Raw genomic sequence first — 20,752 nt, 5'->3', positions numbered from 1 at the left:
CATCTCTCCTTCTATCTCTCCTCCCTCCCCTTATCTCTCTCTACCTCTACTTTATTCTCCCTTGTGTCTCTCTCTTTCTCTGTCTGTCCGCATTTTCCCTCTCCCTCTCTTTTTCTCTCTCATCCCTCCTCCCTCTATATGTCCACCTCTCCTTTTTTCTCCTGCATGTCTTCCTTTCTCTCTCTGTCTCTTTTATTTATTCCTATTTTCCCCCTCTTTCTCTCTCATCCCTCCTCCCTCCATCTCTCTACCTCTCATTTTTTCCTCCCCCATCCCTCTCTCTCTCTCTCTCTCTCTCTATCTATCTCTTAACCCCCACTCTCTTTTTCTCTTTTGCTCTCCCCCTCTCTTCCTCCCTCCCCTTTTACTCTCTCCTCCTCTCTTGTCCTCTCTCTGACTCTCTTCTTCTTGTCCTCTTCCCCCTTCTTTCTCTTTTTTTTCTTTCTTTCTTTCTCTCCGTTTCTCAGAGTATGGAAAGCCGCTGGAGGACGCCATCAGCAGCGACACGTCTGGACACTTCCGCAGACTCCTGGTTTCTCTGTGTCAGGTACAAACTCGAATTAACTTTAAGATCGGGGTGGGCAATTTTTCCATGGGGCCACTTTTCCACGAGAAACAGAAAATATTGTGGAAGCCCGGGCCAAAATATTTAACTCAATTCTGCGTAACATTAATTATGTATGTATGTGATGACTAAGCAATGAAAAAGTGAGGTTGCCTTACAAAAATGGCATTAACAAAACTCAAAAATAAAAGCAATGCAGCTTAAATATGTTTATTTTCTAATTCCAAATTAGCTTAAACAGGTTGATCAGAGTCAATTTAAAGGGCGTATGTGGATTGGGAGCTGGACAATGCACAGTTCTGATTAATAATAACATTAAACTAAAGACTGTATAATTTTATGTACAAAAATCACTGACATTCATCTTTTTTTGTAGTCAGGAAGCCATGTCAGACATTATCTAAAACGTACACAGTGCATTTCATGAAACGTTGGGGTTACAATTTCCGTTTGTTAACCTAAATTCAAGTTTGATTATAACTTCATGTAGTTTTTGTACCGTTTACATTTTTTTTATTAAGTTAGACAAATTATAATGCATGAATTAATAGGCAATTTATAAAAGGAAAAAAGAAAAAATGTAGTGATATTTAAATGAAGAAATTTGGGCCATTTTCTCAGTTTTCCCAGTTAGAGTTAGAGTTACTATCGCCAACAGAGCTCAAAGGAAGTCTTCATGTTTCTAAACGTCTTCTGGTTTTGTGACGTAAGTGTTATTGTGGAAAAAATTATGTATCTCTTGATGATAAATAATTAATCAATTTGAGAAGACCAATGAGTTTTTGGAATACAGACAAAAGTATATTCTATTTACAGCAGGTATGGACGGGTCTTAGGCCTGCCCTGCCCTCTCCTGAGTCTCTTCTCTCCCATCACCTCTTCTCTCCCATCACCTCTTCTCTCCCATCACCTCTTCTCTCCCATCACCTCTTCTCTCCCATCACCTCTTCTCTCCCATCACCTCTTCTCTCCATCCCTCCAAAGCATCTGAGCTCTGAGAATTTACAGAAATACAAGTTACATAGATATCACAGTCAGTGTTGGGGAGTAACAGATTACATGTACCGGAGTTACGTAATCAGAGTACAAATTATGAGTAACTGTATTCAGTTACAGTTACTGTTTCAGTGAGTGGTAATTGGATTACAGTTACTTTGTTAAAATAAATGGATTACACAACGGTATTTTCCTGTTTTCACATTTTGGGCTAAATCCCTTTTTTTTTTTTTTTTTTTTTTTTTTTTTTTTTTTTCGGTAATTCCACTCATTGCTGGAAACTAAACCAGGTCTGAACTAGATTTAAACCAGGTCTAAACCAGGACTAAACTAGATCTAAACTAGATCTAAAACCAGGACTAAAACCAGGACTAAAACCAGGACTAAAACCAGGACTAAAACCAGGACTAAAACCAGGACTAAAACCTGGACTAAAACCTGGACTAAAACCTGGACTAAAACCTGGACTAAAACAGGACTAAAAACAGGACTAAAAACAGGACTACAAACAGGACTACAACAGGACTGCAACAGGACTACAACATGCTGCATGGACGTGTCTCCTTCTCTTCTATCAATAATATTTTTAATACGGTTCAGTAAAGTCTGGGCTTTTCAAAACATCTTATGTTACGATATCCTCGTCTTTGCTTCTCTACAGCAAATCAAGTAATCCAAAGTATTCAGATTACATTACTCACTTTAAGTAATTTAATGGATTACGTTACAAACTACATTTTGGTGTATGTAATCTGTAATCTGTAGGGGAATACATTTTAAAAGTCACCTTCCCAACACTGATCACAGTAGAGACTCGTACTAATCAACTTAACTTATATTTGAGGACAACTGAGACAACAGAGTTTCCTGTGGGTGAAAGTTGTGTCTGCTGAAACTTTATGTAACCAGGGTAAAGTTCAATTCCCTTATCCAGATCCAATCCAGGTTTTCCCCTCTCCACCTGATTTGTCACCACCCATCACACCGCCCATTTCACCAATTATCCAATCACACATCCCCAATCAGAGTATATAAGGTCCCCTGACTTCTCTCTCCTCAGTTGTGTGGGAGAGGAGCCAGGGGACAGAGCTTGAAGAACCAGACCCAGTATGCAACATTGTCACGTGTGCTTTCAATACACTAAAACACTGCTGAACTGGCCAGGTGCCCAAACTTGGGTTCAAATTGATGGCGAGCTAGGAACTGTCCTTTTGAGAGCTCCGGTCTGGTAGGAGGCTAACCGCCTATCCTCTCTCTCCCACCTACTCCAGCTACCTCCACTACATAACCATTCAATCAGCCGCGCTTTATGGACATCATACAACCTCAAAATAATTCATACTGGACTTTGAAGTAGTTTGGACTCTGTTCACACCCTGGGCAACCAGACCCAGTTCGCAAGGACATTTAACTGAATTGTTTGATTTTTGTTGCTGCAGCTGTTGTATATTTTGTTGTCTCACTTTCTGCCTGTATAATACACTTTATTCATTTTCAACAAATCCCATGTCTCAGTTTACTGCCCCTGCCCTCCAGTAGCCTTACTTAGAATCTTCTGATCATTCAACTTTGCTAATTACACATAATAGTCATAACAGTTATTACATGATCATAACACAGTTACTACATGGTTATTACAGTTACAATCATTTCATATTCGTTACACTTTTATTACCTAAGTAATAAGCAACCACTTGTTACATTTACTCATGTTAGTGACCGGTCTGGTTCTCAGGAAGAAATCACATTCATTTACGCAAAGACAGATTAAGAGAATTTCCATCCCAGCGTGAATAGAGCCCATCACGTTTGTTGACATTAAAAGTCATAGTTTTTGGAGTTTATTGCACTTGTATCTTGCAAATTGACTATAAATACGAGTACTTTGCTAAAGAAAAAATAATAATACAGTTGAATATTCTCACTTCTTTCACTTTTACTTTTCACATAAGCAGAAACTGAAAGCACAGGATATCGCTTCACACCTGTCAGTGTCTAAAAAAAATGACATAGGTGTCGCTTTCTAAAATATGTCAACATTTACAAATATCTGCTTACAGGGCAACCGTGATGAGAGAGAGACCGTGGACGTCTCCTTGGCCAAACAGGACGCCCAGGTAACTTCTACATAACTTCACAAACCATGTATATATATAAAGGGCTCGTGTTACGCTGTTTTCTCACCTGTTAGAACGTTGTTTCCTCAACACAAACAGACCTGGTATTGTGTGTGAATGAAACAAAACACAACTCCTGGTCTGTTTTTGAGAAAGTGACAACAGTATGACACGACTTAAAGCTCACAAAAGTCAGTTTTGCATAATATAGGAGCTTTATGTATGATTTACGACCTCTAATTTTAATATTGTGTTGCCGTAGAAACTGTACGCTGCAGGAGAAAACAAAGTTGGCACAGATGAATCACAGTTCAACGCCATTCTGTGCGCGCGCAGCAAACCACACCTCCGAGCAGGTACGTCCCAAAATAACCTGTCAGGACAACTATTTTTGAGCTACTTGGAGATACCATCTAAGTTTATTTAATGTATTTACTCATGAGAAAAAGAAAGCTACTGAATTGTGATCAAGGAGTTCACATTATAATATAAGAGTTTTGATGCCATACAATCTGATGAAAGTAATGAATACAGCAAACAAATTAACTTTTGATTTAATTAAGGCAACAACTGTACCGTATTTTTTGGATTATAAGTTGCACCAGCCATAAAATGTGTAATGAAGAAGAAAAAAACATACAAGTCGCACTTTTTGAGGGAAATTTATATTATAAAATAAAATCAGGGACCGACATTTCATCTTGTAAGTGAAGTTCTAGTAAAAACAATAGAAGAGAGAACAACAGACTGTTAATGTCACATATGAACAGTTCTTCAGATAAACTATAACATAAACAACAGAACAAGTTTAACAAACTCTCCATCTCACTCCAAATCACTAAATCCATTCAATTCTTCATCCTTGGTGTCACTTCAGAGCAACTCCACGACCTTCGGAGGTAAACAGAGCGCCGCTTCCTCTTCTGTGTCGCTGTCGTCAGACTCAGCATCAGTTCCAGTTAGAATTATTTGGGTCTTTCTGAATCCCGACAGGATGGTTTCGGTGTCACTGAAGTCCAGGCTTTGTCCTTCCATCCAGTGACTTCCAGGAAAGTTTCGTGGTGCATCCTCCCGCTGAAGCTGTGTTTTTCATCCCCACTTTTCCCCAGTCCCTCACAAGTTTCTCGCTCACTCCAAACTTTCTTTCTGCTGCTCGATTACCGTTTTCAGCTGAATATTTCACGACTTGCATCAGGACAGAGGCTCTTTCTGCAGGAGACATGAGCAGTAGAGCCAAGTGACAGTGGTACAGGAGGAACAGGAGCAGCAGATACTCACACACAAGACTAGAACCTCTCGACACTTCAGTGTGAACATTTTAATATATAAGTCGCACCGCTTATACTTAAAATCCGAAAAATACTGTAGGTATGGTCATGTCATGTACTGTCTTATAAATCTAACACTTAAAGCCACCACACGCTACAGGATGTTTCTGTTTTCTGTTTTAAACTATTTTTAAACATGCAACAAAAACGCAAACCACAGACACGAAGAGAATCTGATGAGAAATAAAATCTCAAATCGTAAAGGCTGGATATGCAGGATAATGGGCGCAGACCACAGGCTAAAGGTCTGAATGCACCTCACGTCTGTGGTTTCCTGTTTTTTAAAGTTAAACCACTCGCTTTGACTCTTAAATGTGCAAAAGATCAGAACACTGCACTTCGTTTAGATACAAGTCAAAACTGTGTCATTATTATTATTATTATGTGTGAAATGTGGTGCGATACTTCAGATAAACAGACAATTGGTGATAAAGTGCACAGGAAGTAGAGTCTTGATCAATAATCTGCAGCTTCAGCCCAAATGTTGGTTTGTGTGAAATGAACTGTTCGTTTTTCAAGAGTCTTAACTAAGGAGCGATGGACATTTGAGATGCTACAGGCTTTTTTTACTCCGTATGTGGCAGTAAATGTGACAGAAGATTGTCCAGAGAAAACATGATGTTCTTGTATAGTTAAACTGTGTGTGTTTCTTTTTTCTCGCCAGTTTTCCACGAGTACCAGCAGATGTGTGGCAGAGACATCGAGAAGAGCATCTGCAGAGAGATGTCCGGGAACGTCGAGTCTGGGATGGTGGCTGTGGGTCAGTACTGAATTTAAACTACACTTTGTTAATACGAGGATTATTAAAAGATATATTTAAAGATGCACCACCTGCTTGTCTACTTGTCTCATGGACGGCCTGGAGTGTCACACTTCTGTCTTTCTTTTCATTTCATTTAATTATCTTAAAAACATGTATTCTTATTGTGAGTGGAGTTGCCTCTGCTCTGCACAGATCTGACCTGTGGCATCATTTGTCTCCTTGGAAATGGATTTGATTAATGCCATACTGTGGAACATTTCAGGCAAGCAGATGGCAGAGCCTTCACCAGAAAAGTTACATATGGCATCTTTAAAGTAAACTATAAGTTTATTACATCTAAATCACGGCAAATACTATAAAACAGTGTCCCCGACCCCCGGGCTGTGGACCGGCCGGGGGTCATTTTGTATCGGGCGGTGAAAGTGTGAACCCCCCCTCCCGTATGCCTCGTGGACTGCAACTACTCCCTTGTTTCCCCGCCTCTAAAACCAGGTCTACAACAACAACACCACGACTAAAACCACGACTAAAGCCAGGACTAAAGCCACGACTAAAACCACGACTAAAGCCAGGACTAAAGCAGGACTAAAGCCAGAACTAAAGCAGGATGCTGCCAGTCCGTGAAATTGTCTCTCATCCGGTTTGCAAAATATTTAAATATTGTCGGACTTAAAACCGGTCCATGGCACAAAAAAGGTTGGGGACAACGGCTATAAAGAGTTATTATTGTTTTTCCCCATAGACTCTCAAAGATTCAGATATGAAGATTTCAAAGGTTCTTTGTTCACCAGATACAGTATGTGCCAACTGATGACATTAATAATACAGCAGAATGTTTCGATAACCTGGTGGTTTATAGAATAACATTTAAATACATTTTCATGTATATAATGGTAGTTACGAAATATCTGATTAGCCCCCAGCAAGTTTTCAAATTTTTACCTCCGCCAAGGAGGTTATGTTTTTGCTGGCGTTTGTCTGTTTGTTTGTTTATATTAATTTATTAATATTAATATTAATTGTGTTTTCCATAAATATTTGTCTCGTATCTTTCAATTTGGAATATGAAAGAGGATCCCATTGTCCATCCCTGAGTCAAATTTCATGGGGTTTGGTCAATAATTAATCGAGATATTGAGAAACAAAATTTTTGGCCCCATTTACCTCAAATGTTAACTAAAATTTCAAAGTGATCCAGAATCCAGGATTTCTTCCGGATCACCCCCAAAATGAAATCAGTTCTTCCTTTTCACATTTCCAACAAATCCTGAAAATTTCATCAAAATCGGTCCATAACTTTTTGAGTTATGTTGCTAAAAGACAAACAAACAAACAAACAGACAAACGCCAGCAAAAACATAACCTCCTTGGCGGAGGTAATAATATTTTTCCCAAAAATTCTTTAGTTACATTCACTGTTCTCATCATTTAAAAATAATACATTATATTTCATACAGTTGTGTTCTCTCGAAGGTGTAGACGACTGTATTATTAGAAGTAATTATTGATAAATCGCAATATATCATCCATTGATTTAGTATCGGGATGTATTGACTCGTTAGACTCAAGGCAGTGCACACCCCTAATAGACTGTGTGCGGTAAAATGATTTTAACTTGACACATTTATAATACAGAAAACACACTAACAGCAGATACACTCTAGTCTCTCTGATTAAACATTGTGCAACAGTAACAGAGGAAACGAGTTTGTTGTGAACGTAACTCAGTCTGACTCAGATATAAACGAAGCATGAGTCAGAAGTTAAACACGGGATCCCCAGGCTTTCGAAGAACCTTAAATAAACCGGACAGCTCATTTTTATTACCTGCACAAACTGGTTTTTTGACTTTTCCGTGTATGAGATAAATACTGGGTGTGAAATGTAACGCTGCGAAACTAAAACATCCTGCACAACGTCTGTAAAGCAGAATTGTAACGTATAAAGACAATTCAATTTGTTTTTATTTTGAGTTTGTGCCAAAAGAGAAACAATATTCATACACACCACACATTGTACATTGTAAACAACAGAAAAGCAAATTTCTCTCAAAAAAAAGTGGGAAGAAGAAAAACTTATATTAACCCACTGCTGTTCATTACATAGTTTCAAAAATTATGTGCAAAATAAATTACATACTGTGTATACTAAATATAATTTTAACTGAATTTCTTCCATTTTATTTGTATTGTACTGTATAATGGTCTTACAAACTAATAATAATGAAAAAGAAGGCACAGAAGGTTATCTTTTATGATCGAATCAAAATAAGCAAAATGAGAATGAAAAAATTTATTTATTTATTTATTTTTTAATGGTCGTACAAACTAATAATAATGTTTACAAAGGCACAAAAGTTTATCGTTTATGATCTAACAAAATAAACTACAATGAGAATGAAAAAATTTAAGGATTTTTTTTGTTTTTTTTCGTTTCATAACTAATAATAATCACAGTACACAAATGTATGTACAGAGATGAATAACATGTACTTCAAATGTTTATGTAATGGTTGTTTTGTTTTTTTTTTCTAGTCAAATGCATCAAGAACACCCCGGCCTATTTCGCAGAGCGGCTGCACAAGGCCATGGCGGTAAGGACAACTCTGATCATAATTATAAATGTATTTGTTTACATCATCAAACTTTTTTACTTTTTTTTATTGTTTACTTGTTTACTTTACTTGTTTTTTGTATTCACCCTGTGTGTCTGTGTGTCTGTCCACCCGCGATAATTCCACGATTGTCACCAAATTTGGTACGTGGGTCAAGCCCCCGTGTTTGGTGATAATCTGAGGTCATTTGAGGTCACACAATTATAAAGGATCGGCAATTTCGGTAATTTCTGAACCATCTGTGGGCTAAAATATTCACCCAATCGTCACACAAGTTGGCACACACATAACCGAGGTACACTGGATGTTACAGGTTGAAACTGGTCAAGGTCAAATATGTGTTTTTGGTCATAACTCCGCGAAGGATCAAGCTCGAGCAACGGGAGTAGTCTCAAAATTAAAAAAAAATTATTATCTATTTATAATTCTATGCATTTGTGTAGTAAAATTAGGGGTGTCCAATTATCGCGTTAATTGCGATTAATTAATTACAGTCATATTTAGCGCGCTATGTTTTTTAATCGCGTTAATCTCATTTTTAATCTCTAACTTTACTGTTTCTGTATGTGAGTTGCTTTATTATAAAATCTGTTTTTATGTGTTGCTGGGACAACAACACACACAAAAAAAAACCACATTTATACATTTTTTTATTTCGGTAATTTCACTCATTGCCGGAAACCCACACAAAACGCAATGAGACTTGGGCTCAACAGCCAATTTGTAGAGATTTGTTAAACAATAAATGACTTTATAAAGTCACTTTTTTTGTTCTATATGAGTCTTTTGATCTGCCACAATAATGTAATAATGAATTTAAATGAAAATACCTCAAATTGAAGCTTTTCTCAGCAATTTTTAGATGAGATTAAAATGAGATTATTTAGATTAATTAATTACAGATCATAATTAATTAATCTCTCAATTTTTTTAATCGCATGACAGCACTAAGTAAAATATTCGAGATAATCACTAATTATAACAGTTCCTTTCTCTTTCAGTTTATACTGTTAAAATTCTAATTGGAACAAAAATCATTTCCATTTCTTCTTTTTCTGGTGATACACAACACACTGATCCACAGTCACACAACTAACATACACACAACTCATGACAAATGACATTTTCGTTACACACTAGTAAACTCAGACATTCTCATGTGTGACTGTGACAAAGTGGGGCCTTTGTCTCATTTTAAATTCATGTTTTAAATTCATATTAGTTTATATAGGACTTGCTTTGCTTTGGGAGTTACCTGGATACTCACCTGGGGGGAGGTACTTCCTGCTGGGTGGGGTAAAAAGGCAAGTAGGTGTCACCAATTAGGGAGAGACTTCTGTGCAGGTTGTTTGGTGTTTGTTGATTTGAGTCACTTATTTTCACTTTTTTGTACTTTATTTGAGCCTATACCAGAAGTCTGTTTTTAAAATAAATTTTGTCTGCGTAAAGACACCTTTTTTGTGTCATCTGCCTCCTACTTTGACCACTTTGGCCAGTCTCCCCACAGTGACCAATATCACACAAATGTACCTGGGCCTGTACAGATACACACATTACATTGTGGATATAACGATCATGTAAAATGGGCTGGACTCCTCATAAACTGCTTCTGTGGTGATGAACTGGACCAGGTTGATATCTCTGATTGGGCTTGTTTTGGTCAGTGAGAATCCCAATGTCAAACTGCCGTGCGTTAAAACTGCATAACGCACAAATAGTTCCGCCAACAGGACAAAAGACAAAATATTTAGTTCTTTGCAAAGAAAATTCTATAATCTAAATAATTGCAGCCATTTTGATTTCATAATAACTCAAATTGCTTTACATAAAGAGTGGGGAGTGGACGAATAATGAGCGAGTACAACTTTATGAGGCTTATAAATCGTAATACAAATCTAAGTTAATATTGTTGTTATTATATTTTAGTTAAATGCTCGATTGTTCCAAATGATAATAAAGTTCTGTGTTTTCAGGGAGCTGGGACTAAGGACAGGACCCTGATCCGAATCATGGTGTCCCGCGCCGAGGTGGACATGTTGGACATCAGGCAGGAATATCTGAAGGCCTACGGGAAGTCTCTGTACACCCACATCTCTGTGAGTACTGATCCTCCATCGTATGATTCCTCTACTCCTCTGACCTTCTCCTCTGCTCCACCTGACTCTCCTCTGCTCCATCTGACCCTCTCCTCTGCTCCTCTGCTCCATCTGACCTCTCCTCTGCTCCTCTGCTCCATCTGACCCTCTCCTCTCCTCTGCTCCATCTGACCCTCTCCTTTGCTCCATCTGACCCTCTCCTCTGCTCCTCTGCTCCATCTGACCCTCTCCTCTCCATCTGACCTCTCTCTGCTCCATCTGACCCTCTCCTCTGCTCCATCTGACCCTTCTCCTTGCTCCATCTGACCCTCCCTCTGCTCCTCTGCTCCATCTGACCCTCTCTCTGCTCCTCTGCTCCATCTGACCTTCTCTCTGCTCCTCTCTCCATCTCCTCTCCTCTGCTCCATCTCCTCTGCTCTCTGACCTCTCTCTCTCCTCTGCTCCTCTGATCTCCTTCTTGCTCCATCTGACCTCTCCCTCTCTCTCTGCTCCTCCATCTCCTCCTCTGCTCCATCTGACTCTTCTCTCCATCTGACTCCTCTCTCTCTCTCTGACCCTTCTCCTCTGCTCCTCTACTCCATCTGACCCTCTCCTCTGCTCCTCTGCTCCATCTGACCCTCTCCTCTGCTCCATCTGACCTTCTCCTCTGCTCCTCTGCTCCATCTGACCCTCTCCTCTGCTCCATCTGACCCTCTCCTCTGCTCCTCTGCTCCATCTGACCCTCTCCTCTGCTCCATCTGACCTTCTCCTCTGCTCCTCTGCTCCATCTGACCTTCTCCTTCTGCTCCATCTGACCTTCTCCTCTGCTCCATCTGACCCTCTCCTCTGCTCCTCTGCTCCATCTGACCCTCTCTCTCTGCTCCTCTCCTATCTGACCCTCTCCATCTGACCTCCTCTGCTCCATCTGACCCTCTCCTCTCCATCTGACCTTCTCCTCTGCTCCATCTGATCTCTGCTCCATCTGACCTCTCCTCTGCTCCTCTCCTCTGCTCCTCTGACCCTCTCCTCTAACCCTCTCCTCTGCTACACCTGATCCCCTTCTCTGCTTCCTCTGCTCCATCTGACCCTCTTTTATGCTCCCCTGCTCCATCTGACCTCCTCCCCTGCTTCATCTTTTCCTCTGCTCCATCTGACCCTCTCCTCTACATCCTTTGCTTCATCTGACCTTCTTCTCTTCTGCTCCATCTTCTCCTCTACTTCATCTGACTCTCTCCTCTGCTCCATTTGACCCTCTCCTCTGCTCCTCTGCTCTATCTGATAATCTCCTCTGCTTCCTCCACTCCAGCTGACCTTCTTCCTCTGCTCCATCTGACCCTCTAATCCTTCTGCTTCAACTGATCCTCTTCTCTGCTTCATCTGCTCCGTCTGACCTTCAGCCCTGAACCATCTGACCCTCTCTTATGCTCCTCCGCTCCATCTAATCCTCGTCTCTGCTTCCTCCGCTTCAGCTGACCTTCTCCTCTGATCCATCTGATCCACTTCTGTTCTTCCTCTGCTCTATCTGACCTTCTCCTCTGCATCCTGTGCTTCATCTGACCTTCCTCTCCTTCTTTTCCTCTGCATCTTCATCTCCAAACCTACATTTCTACCATTAAAACAAAATAAAACTAAACCTCGTCTTTTTAGGGGGACACATCTGGAGACTACAAGAAGCTGCTGCTGAAACTCTGTGGAGGAAGTGACTAAAGCTCAAACCCGGCCTCTCACTTCTCAACATTATAAAGCAAAATTACCCGTATATCTTTATGCATGCAGTTCATTTTGTATTGTGTCAAAAATAGATCGATGCCAAATAGTGAATATATTTTATACTTTTAGAGTTATAAATGGCTTTAGAAATGAGCTTTCTTCTCTGTAGACGGAAGAAATTACTAACAGTTTATAAATAAATTCGTTTTAAATCCTAAAAAACGTACAAATATAAAGTTGACAATCCAGGCAATCAAAAAAAATACTTGGAAAATCCTTTTTTTTTTTTTTTTTTTTTACTAAACTGGAATTAATGTATGAATTAAGCTTTAACTCCCCCGGCTGTAGCTAACCTCATGGCCTCTTTGTTCCATTAAAGCTGCACTGTGTAACTTTTCTAATGAAGGCAACGCCACACGGAGACATTGATCTTCCCTGGAATGTTCCACTGTAGGGCTTTAAACTGTTATCCGGTTAATCACAGGTGTTTTTAAAGCTCTGAAACGCTTCGAAAAACACACGTTCTTACTGTGAGCGGGCTCGCCTCTCCGCAGATCTGACCTGTAACTTCATCTGTTCGTCTCCGTGGAGATGTTGTTGCCATGTGCCTGGAATATTCCGCAGTGTAGCGTTAAACGTATCCGACTCCAGACAAGCAGGTGGCGTAACTTCCTCTAGAAAAGTTGCGTCGTGCTTTAACTTTTACGATAATTTACAATTTTCTCTAAACCAAAATCGGTCAAAAGTGGTCTTAATATTTCAAATTTTAGGCAGCAACTTTACTTTTTACAATCTATTTTACAATCTGCAGTAAATAAACCGTTACATTGGCTTTTGTTTGTCACCCACACACATGAAGAAACATCATATCTGTTTTGTTTTACTCAAGTTTTTTGAATGTAATTTTGACATTTTAGCACTGATAATCAAAAAAAAAAACACCTTTATTGTGTTAACGTGCTCACTGAGTTTGCCTTATTTTAGGGTCTAGATTTAAAATAAACCGTTAGAGTCCAAGTATCATTCGTTCATTTGTTTTTCAAAGTAAAACCAAAAATAAAACGGAAAAAACTAATATTTTCTTTATTATTTGTCTCCAAAACCAAAATGAAAAACGGATAATGATTTGTTTTTTTTTTGGTTTTCGATTTTGTGTTTAGATGAATAATGTTTCCGTGACTTAAACTGCTGTGCCGGACTGGACCAGGACTGGACCAGGTCTAGACCAGGACTGGACCAGGACAGAGACCGGTTTAGTTCTGGTTTAGTTCTGGTTTAGTCCCGGTTTAGTCCCGGTTTAGTCCCGGTTTCGTCTCGGTTTCGTCTTGTTTCAGTCCTTGTCCAGTCCTGGTTTTATCGTTTTCTTATTTTTGGTTTTATATTTAAAAAAAAAAACGAATGAAAGAATGATACACGGATTCACTATTTCTTAAAGCTTCATTGTGTAACTTTTCTGGTGGAGGGTCCTTCAAATGCTTTTCTCCTTGAAGATGTTATTGCTTTGTCTGGAATGTTTCACAGTACGGCATTAAACCTTATTTCCAAAAAAAGTTACAGGTCAGATCTGTGGAGAGGCGACCCCGCTCATAATCAGAACGTTTTTGACAATGTTTTTCCAGATATTTTTGAGCCATAAAAACCACCTGTAATTGAATAAACGTAAGGTAGAGCTGTTTAAAGTCACACTGTGGGACATTCCAGGCACTTTCAGCAATGACGTCTCCATAGAAACGAGCAGGCGATGAACCCCCAACCAAAAAGTACCTAAAAAAAAATAAAATAAAATTCTAAAATAAAAAGCAAATAAGAAAATCGGTGAATGAACTTTTCAAATTGGCAAAATAATAATAATAAAAAAGAAAAGAGTGTTAATATAACCTGCTTTATTAACTATGCAAATATTCTGTCAATGTTTACTGTAATGTCCCGTCTACTTATAAACATTGTGGCTACTCTCTTCTTCTATTCTCTTTCTCTCCTGCCTTTTCATCTCTTTTTCTATCTCCACTCTCTTCTTCTCTCAGTCCCTCCTCTTTCTTTTCACTTTCTCTTCTCCGTCTCGTCTGCTTTTAAAACAAAAATACTGTGGCCTTTTATTGTTGCGAACGCCGCAAATCCAAAGCTGCAATGTTGCCCGTGCTGTGCCTTTTATGAAATTGTATAAAAATAAAATCAAATGAATAGTGATTTATTTAAAGCCAAACATAAAAGTATCTCTACATTTTATTAAAGGTCTTGTATTACGCAAAAAAATTGACTCTTGTGAGCTTTTAGTCGCGTTATAATGTTGTTACCGCGTCAAAAAAACAGACCTGGAGTTGTGTTTTGTTTCAGTCACACACGTTTGAGTAACTTTATTATTAGTCTGACTACATCTCCAAACCTCAAAATGCTCTGTTCCACCTTGTGATGTCATCAAGTAGTAGTAGTTTTAAAGTTAACAGCCTCTGTCACACTCTGTAATACACTATAATAACTAGGGGTGTGCAAAAATATCAGAAATATCGATATATCGCACCGTTTAATGTGATGATACGGTATCGATATCGTGGGCTGCTGTATCGATGTATCACTGAGAGTATTTTTTTGGTGTATTTTGTTAAAATATTTAGTTACAGCTCATTTAGTGGAAGGAAACTCATTTATGTGACACATTTGCAGTGTTGGGAAGGTGACTTTTAAAACATATTCCCCTACAGATTACAGATTACACACCCCCAAAATGTAGTTTGTAACGGAATCCATTAAATTACTTAAAGTGAGTAATGTAATCTGAATACTTTGGATTACTTGATTTGCTGTAGAGAAACAAAGACGAGGAAATCTTCACATGAGATGTTTTGTGTGATAAAAGACAGTGGCATGGTTCAGTCCTGTTAAATCCTGTTTTAGTCCTGGTTTAGTCCTGGTTTAGACCTGGGTTTAGACCTGGGTTTAGACCTGGGTTTAGACCTGGTTTAGTCCTGGTTTAGTCCTGGTTTAGTCCTGGTTTAGACCTGGTTTAGACCTGGTTTAGTTTAGACCTGGTTTATTCCTGGTTTAGACCTGGGTTTAGACCTGGGTTTGGACCTGGTTTAGACCTGGGTTTGGACCTGGGCTTAGACCTGGTTTGGACCTGGGTTTGGACCTGGGCTTAGACCTGGTTTGGACCTGGTTTAGACCTGGGTTTAGACCTGGGTTTAGACCTGGGTTTGGACCTGGGTTTGGACCTGGGTTTAGACCTGGTTTGGACCTGGGTTTAGACCTGGTTTAGACCTGGTTTAGACCTGGGTTTGGACCTGGTTTAGACCTGGTTTAGACCTGGGTTTAGACCTGGTTTGGACCTGGGTTTAGACCTGGTTTGGACCTGGGTTTAGACCTGGTTTGGACCTGGGTTTAGACCTGGTTTGGACCTGGGTTTAGACCTGGTTTAGACCTGGTTTAGTGTCCGGCAATGAGTGGAATTACCGGGGGGAAGACAAAAAAAAAAAGAAAAAGAAAAGGGGGGATACAGCCCAAAATGTGAAAACAAGAAAACATCTTTTTGACAAAGTAACTGTAATCCAATTACAACTCATTGAAACAGTAACTGTAACTGAATACAGTTACTCATAATTTGTACTCTGATTACATAACTCCAGTACATGTAATCTGTTACTCCCCAACACTGCACATTTGACATTTTCACTGTTTTGATGATTAAAATGTGCTTTTTTTCACATGAACTTTGCACAAGAAGTGGTTTAACAGAGACGTTTAGTATCACAGCCGTGGTTTAGACTTTATTTTTTATTGAACCATATCAAATCAAGTTGAAGTACACTGAATACTGAACTGAAGTACTGAAAATACTGAACCGAAAGTGCACTGTATCGAAGAATGTATCGTATCGGCAACTTCTTAATGGTCCCCAGCCCTAATAATAATAAAAAAGGTTGTAAATGATCCAAATGATTCTAGAGAAGCTGCGTGGAGTTTAAAAACACACTGGAGTGCTTCTTTTATGACCACTCAATGACATCACAAGTTGTATTTGAAGTATTTGTGTGTTAAACATGTGAATGAAACAAAACACAGCTGCTGACATGTTTTTAATGAGGAAACAACATTTTAATATAGATTTATCTATGTTTTTATTTTGGGTAAGTCAGAAATTTACATTACAGATCACATTAATGAAATCACGGCAGAAATAACAACAAAAACCCTTTAAAAATATATATAAAATTTGTTTACTTTAAATTTTTTTCTTAATTTTAATTATTTGCAAAAGCCCACTACTGAAATGTCAGAAATTTAATTAAAAAATGTCTAATATATTCCTGTTTTTATCCTTGTTTACGTTTGCTTTTCAGCGCATTGCTGTAGTTCAGGTGTTTCTCCAGCAGAGGGCGCCTCGTTTCACGCTTTTCCACTGCTGTACGTGTCTGTGCACTAACCCCGTTGACTTGTCCTTATAAAAGTGTAATACTGATCTAAATATAAGCCCTTTTAGTTCGCTAACATTTTGGATGAAGCTGAGAGTGGTTTAAATAAATCATTTTGGCTCAAGTTTGACTGTTTGGGTTTTTTTTCTGACGCACAATATCTACCTTAAAGATGCACCATGTGACTTTAGTGGTGTTATTGTTCTGCCTAAGATGGTCCACACAATATAGAATCAAACTTATCTAATCTGCATTTATCAAATACAGTGTTTTAATAGCTAAAAATACACGTTCTTATTGAGAGCGGTATCGCCTCTCCACAGATCTGACCTGAAAGTCTCTGCTTGTCTCTACTGAAATACATCAAATAGAGACAATTCAGAACATTAGACAGTTGACACTTTGGAGGCTGCTGATCACAAAAAGGCAGTTAGACTGAAAAAGAGGCATTCAAAGTTTATTGTTCCACAGTAGAGCATTAACCCTCCCGCTCTCCTGGCGGATCAAATACACCCAAATTATTATTTTTTCCTTTATACATATATATATATATATATATATATAAAGGAAAAAAGAGTATGTATATATATATATATATATATATATATACATACACACACATATATACATAATGTATATGTACTTACTTAGGTTAAAGGGCCCATATTTTTTGATTATGTTATAATGTTGTTTCTCATCACAAACAGACCTGAAGTTCTGTTTTGTTTCATTCACATGTTTAACACACAAACACTGCAGATTAAGGCTGAGTTCTTCCATCAAACAAACAACACTCTGATCCACTTTGTGATGTCATATGGTGATACAGGAAGTACTCTGTCTCTCACACATCTGTTACGACCCAGCTCTGCTAGGGACAGGGGGAAGTAACAAAATAACCAAGATTGAAAAATGGTAAAACTAAAGTAGTGATTTATTTAACAGAATTGTAAGGTAAACCAAACAAAACAATGATTCTTACAAGAATTAACAAAAAGAGGCTCTAAACAGAGTGGCTAACAATATAAGGAAAGATAAGCAAACCAAAACGGGGTACACTAAATGAAACAGAAAAACAAAAAACAGTCTAAGTCACCAGGACTCTAGTATCTCAACAAAACACAGCACGAGAGACACAAAGGTGGCAAGCAAGTCCACAAACAGAACAGCTGCCCTGAGTGGCAGGGGGCGGGTCCTTTTATAGGGCCGGAGCTCCAGGTGTAGGCCTGGGATTGGCCAGGTGTTCCAGGTTTCCACCATTCAGCGGGAGGGGCTCCAGATGCCATCTTAAATCGATTCCTCCAATCACAGCATCACAGCGGGGGTCTGCATATGGAGGCTTGCAAACACACACACACACACACACACACACACACACGGATCTAGGCAAATATGGCCAGGAGGATCTGGAGGCCTGTGGCCGTAACAACATCTTCCCTAGAATCATTTGGAAAATTTCAACCCTGGAATTGCCAATCTTTACTGAACTAAAGGTAAAAGGAGCTGTTAAAAAAGGTAACTGGAACCAGTGTGTATTAAAATACAACAAGAGAGTGTTTCCCAAACCTTTTTTTTCTGGGGATCCATATTTTAAAAGTCACAAACCTGCATGACTCAAGTCAATAGACATTATTCTTAAATGACAAAATAAAGGTGGATTTGAGCATTATTGAACATTAAAAAGGATATTTTATTGTTGACTGAGTGATCGTTTTTCTCTGAACAATTAGTATTACTCAAGTTTTCAACGATGAAAAACAAAAGTTGAAGCAGCAATAAAAGGTAAAGTCGCCTATTTGGACATTAAATGTAGCATTTTCTTTTTTTTTTTTTTTTCAACATTCAATTGAACCAGCAAAATTAGAACAAAATAGTCAATAAAATAATTACAAAAAGATTAGAAATGATACAAAACATGTTTTAACATTTGAACATTTCTCGTGAGACAGTTGGACCTGTCAGTGTTTTTGTAGCGTGTTTCAGTCAGAGGAGCAACATTCAGTCTGTTTCTGTGATTTGTCTTTATTTTTGTGAACACAGAAAATCCCAGTTCACACAAAGGAATAAACACGGAAACAAAACACAACTCCAGGTCTGTTTTTGATGAGGTAACGACATTATAACACGACTTAAAGCTCACAAGAGTCAATTTTGTGTAATATAGCACTTTTTACTCCTGTACTTTTACTTTTACTTGTACTTTTACTACATCTGCTCCTTTATCTCTGTTGGTCGTTGCTGGACTCTGCCCCTTCGACGCCGTTGTTAATAAAACGTCCTCTGGGCTGAGAGATGGATGGTCCAGCGTGTCCGGGTTTCTACACCGACTTCTCCACAGGCTAAAATTAGAACGAACGAACAGAGAAAAAAGAGAGAGAGAGAGAGAGAGAGAGAGAGAGAGAGAACAGTGGGGGAGAAAGGAAAAAACAGGAGCGAGGGAGAGACAGGAGAGAAGACAAAAGAGAGAAGGAAGAAAGGTGAAGAAAGAGTAGGAAGGAAAAAAGAAAAATGAGAAAGGGAACAGTGGGGGAGATGAGAAGAGAGAAAGAGAAAGAGGTGAAGAGAGAGGGGAGTAACAGATTACATGTACCGGAGTTAAGTAATCAGAGTACAAATTATGAGTAACTGTATTCAGTTACAGTTACTGTTTCAGTGAGTGGTAATTGGATTACAGTTACTTTGTTGAAATAAATGGATTACACAGAAGTATTTTCCTGTTTTCACATTTTGGGCTAAATCCCCCCTTTTTTTTTTCTTTTTTTTTTTTTTTTTAGTAATTCCACTCACTGCTGGAAACTAAACCAGGTCTGAACTAGATCTAAACCAGGTCTAAACCAGGACTAAAGCAGGACTAAAACCAGCTCTAAATTAGATCTAAACCAGGTCTAAAACTGGTCTAAACCAGGTCTAAAATTGGTCTAAACCAGGACTAAACCAGGTCTAAAACAGATCTAAACCAGGTCTAAACCCAGGACTAAAACCAGCTCTAAATTAGATCTAAACAAGATCTAAACATGATCTAAACCAGGACTAAACCAGGTCTAAATTAGATCTAAACAAGATCTAACCCAGGTCTAAAACTGGACTAAACCAGGTCTAAATTAGATCTAAACAAGATCTAAACCAGGTCTAAAACTGGTCTAAACCAGGTCTAAAATTGGTCTAAACCAGGTCTAAACCAGGACTAAACCAGGTCTAAAACAGATCTAAACAAGATCTAAACAAGATCTAAACCAGGACTAAACCAGGTCTAAAACAGATCTAAAACTGGTCTAAACCAGGACTAAACCAGGTCTAAAACAGATCTAAACCAGGTCTAAACCAGGTCTAAAACCCAGGTCTAAACCAGGACTAAAACCAGCTCTAAATTAGATCTAAACAAGATCCAAACCAGGTCTAAAACAGGTTTAAACCAGGTCTAAAACAGGTCTAAACCAGAACTAAACCAGGTCTAAAACAGATCTAAACCAGGTCTAAACCAGGACTAAACCAGGACTAAAACAGGACTAAACCAGGACTAAAACTAGGTCTAAACTAGATCAAACAAGATCTAAACCAGGTCTAAAATTGGTCTAAAACAGGACTAAAACCAGGACTAAACCAGGACTAAACCAGGTCTAAAACAGGATTTAACAGGACTAAACCAGGTCTAAAACAGGATTTAACAGGACTAAACCAGGTCTAAAACAGGATTTAACAGGACTAAACCAGGTCTAAAACAGGATTTAACAGGACTAAACCAGGTCTAAAACAGGATTTAACAGGACTAAACCAGGTCTAAAACAGGATTTAACAGGACTAAACCAGGTCTAAAACAGGATTTAACAGGACTAAACCAGGTCTAAACAAGGATTTAACAGGACTAAACCAGGTCTAAAACAGGATTTAACAGGACTAAACCAGGTCTAAAACAGGATTTAACAGGACTAAACCAGGTCTAAAACAGGATTTAACAGGACTAAACCAGGTCTAAAACAGGATTTAACAGGACTAAACCATTCCGCACGGACCGTGTCTCCTCCTCCAATAATATTTTTAATACGGTTAAGTAACGTCTTTAAAGACTTTTTATTGCAGACAAAACATCTGATGTGAAGATTTCCTCGTCTTTGCTTCTCTACAGCAAATCAAGTAATCCAAAGTATTCAGATTACATTACTCACTTTAAGTAATTTAAT

At 38.6% G+C, this 20,752-nt stretch overlaps 1 protein-coding gene across 1 annotated transcript in view; it reads left to right on the top strand.

Moving 5' to 3' along the window:
* The window catches only part of anxa11b (annexin A11b), a 43,067-nt gene extending 28,646 nt beyond the window's left edge, over window positions 1-14,421 (top strand). The window contains exons 9-15 of the mRNA XM_020936914.2: window positions 468-547; window positions 3,622-3,678; window positions 3,941-4,034; window positions 5,671-5,766; window positions 8,304-8,362; window positions 10,357-10,479; window positions 12,106-14,421. Coding sequence (XP_020792573.2) covers window positions 468-547; window positions 3,622-3,678; window positions 3,941-4,034; window positions 5,671-5,766; window positions 8,304-8,362; window positions 10,357-10,479; window positions 12,106-12,165 — 569 coding nt within the window. The 3' untranslated portion in view covers window positions 12,166-14,421. The remainder of the gene's footprint in view (window positions 1-467; window positions 548-3,621; window positions 3,679-3,940; window positions 4,035-5,670; window positions 5,767-8,303; window positions 8,363-10,356; window positions 10,480-12,105) is intronic.
* Window positions 14,422-20,752: the final 6,331 nt, after the last annotated feature.

The sequence above is a fragment of the Boleophthalmus pectinirostris genome, unplaced genomic scaffold, assembly GCF_026225935.1.
Source record: "Boleophthalmus pectinirostris isolate CB_2022bp ecotype Guang Dong unplaced genomic scaffold, ASM2622593v1 HiC_scaffold_14, whole genome shotgun sequence".
Taxonomy (NCBI): domain Eukaryota; kingdom Metazoa; phylum Chordata; class Actinopteri; order Gobiiformes; family Gobiidae; genus Boleophthalmus; species Boleophthalmus pectinirostris.
This window is presented reverse-complemented; position numbering and strand designations above follow the sequence as displayed.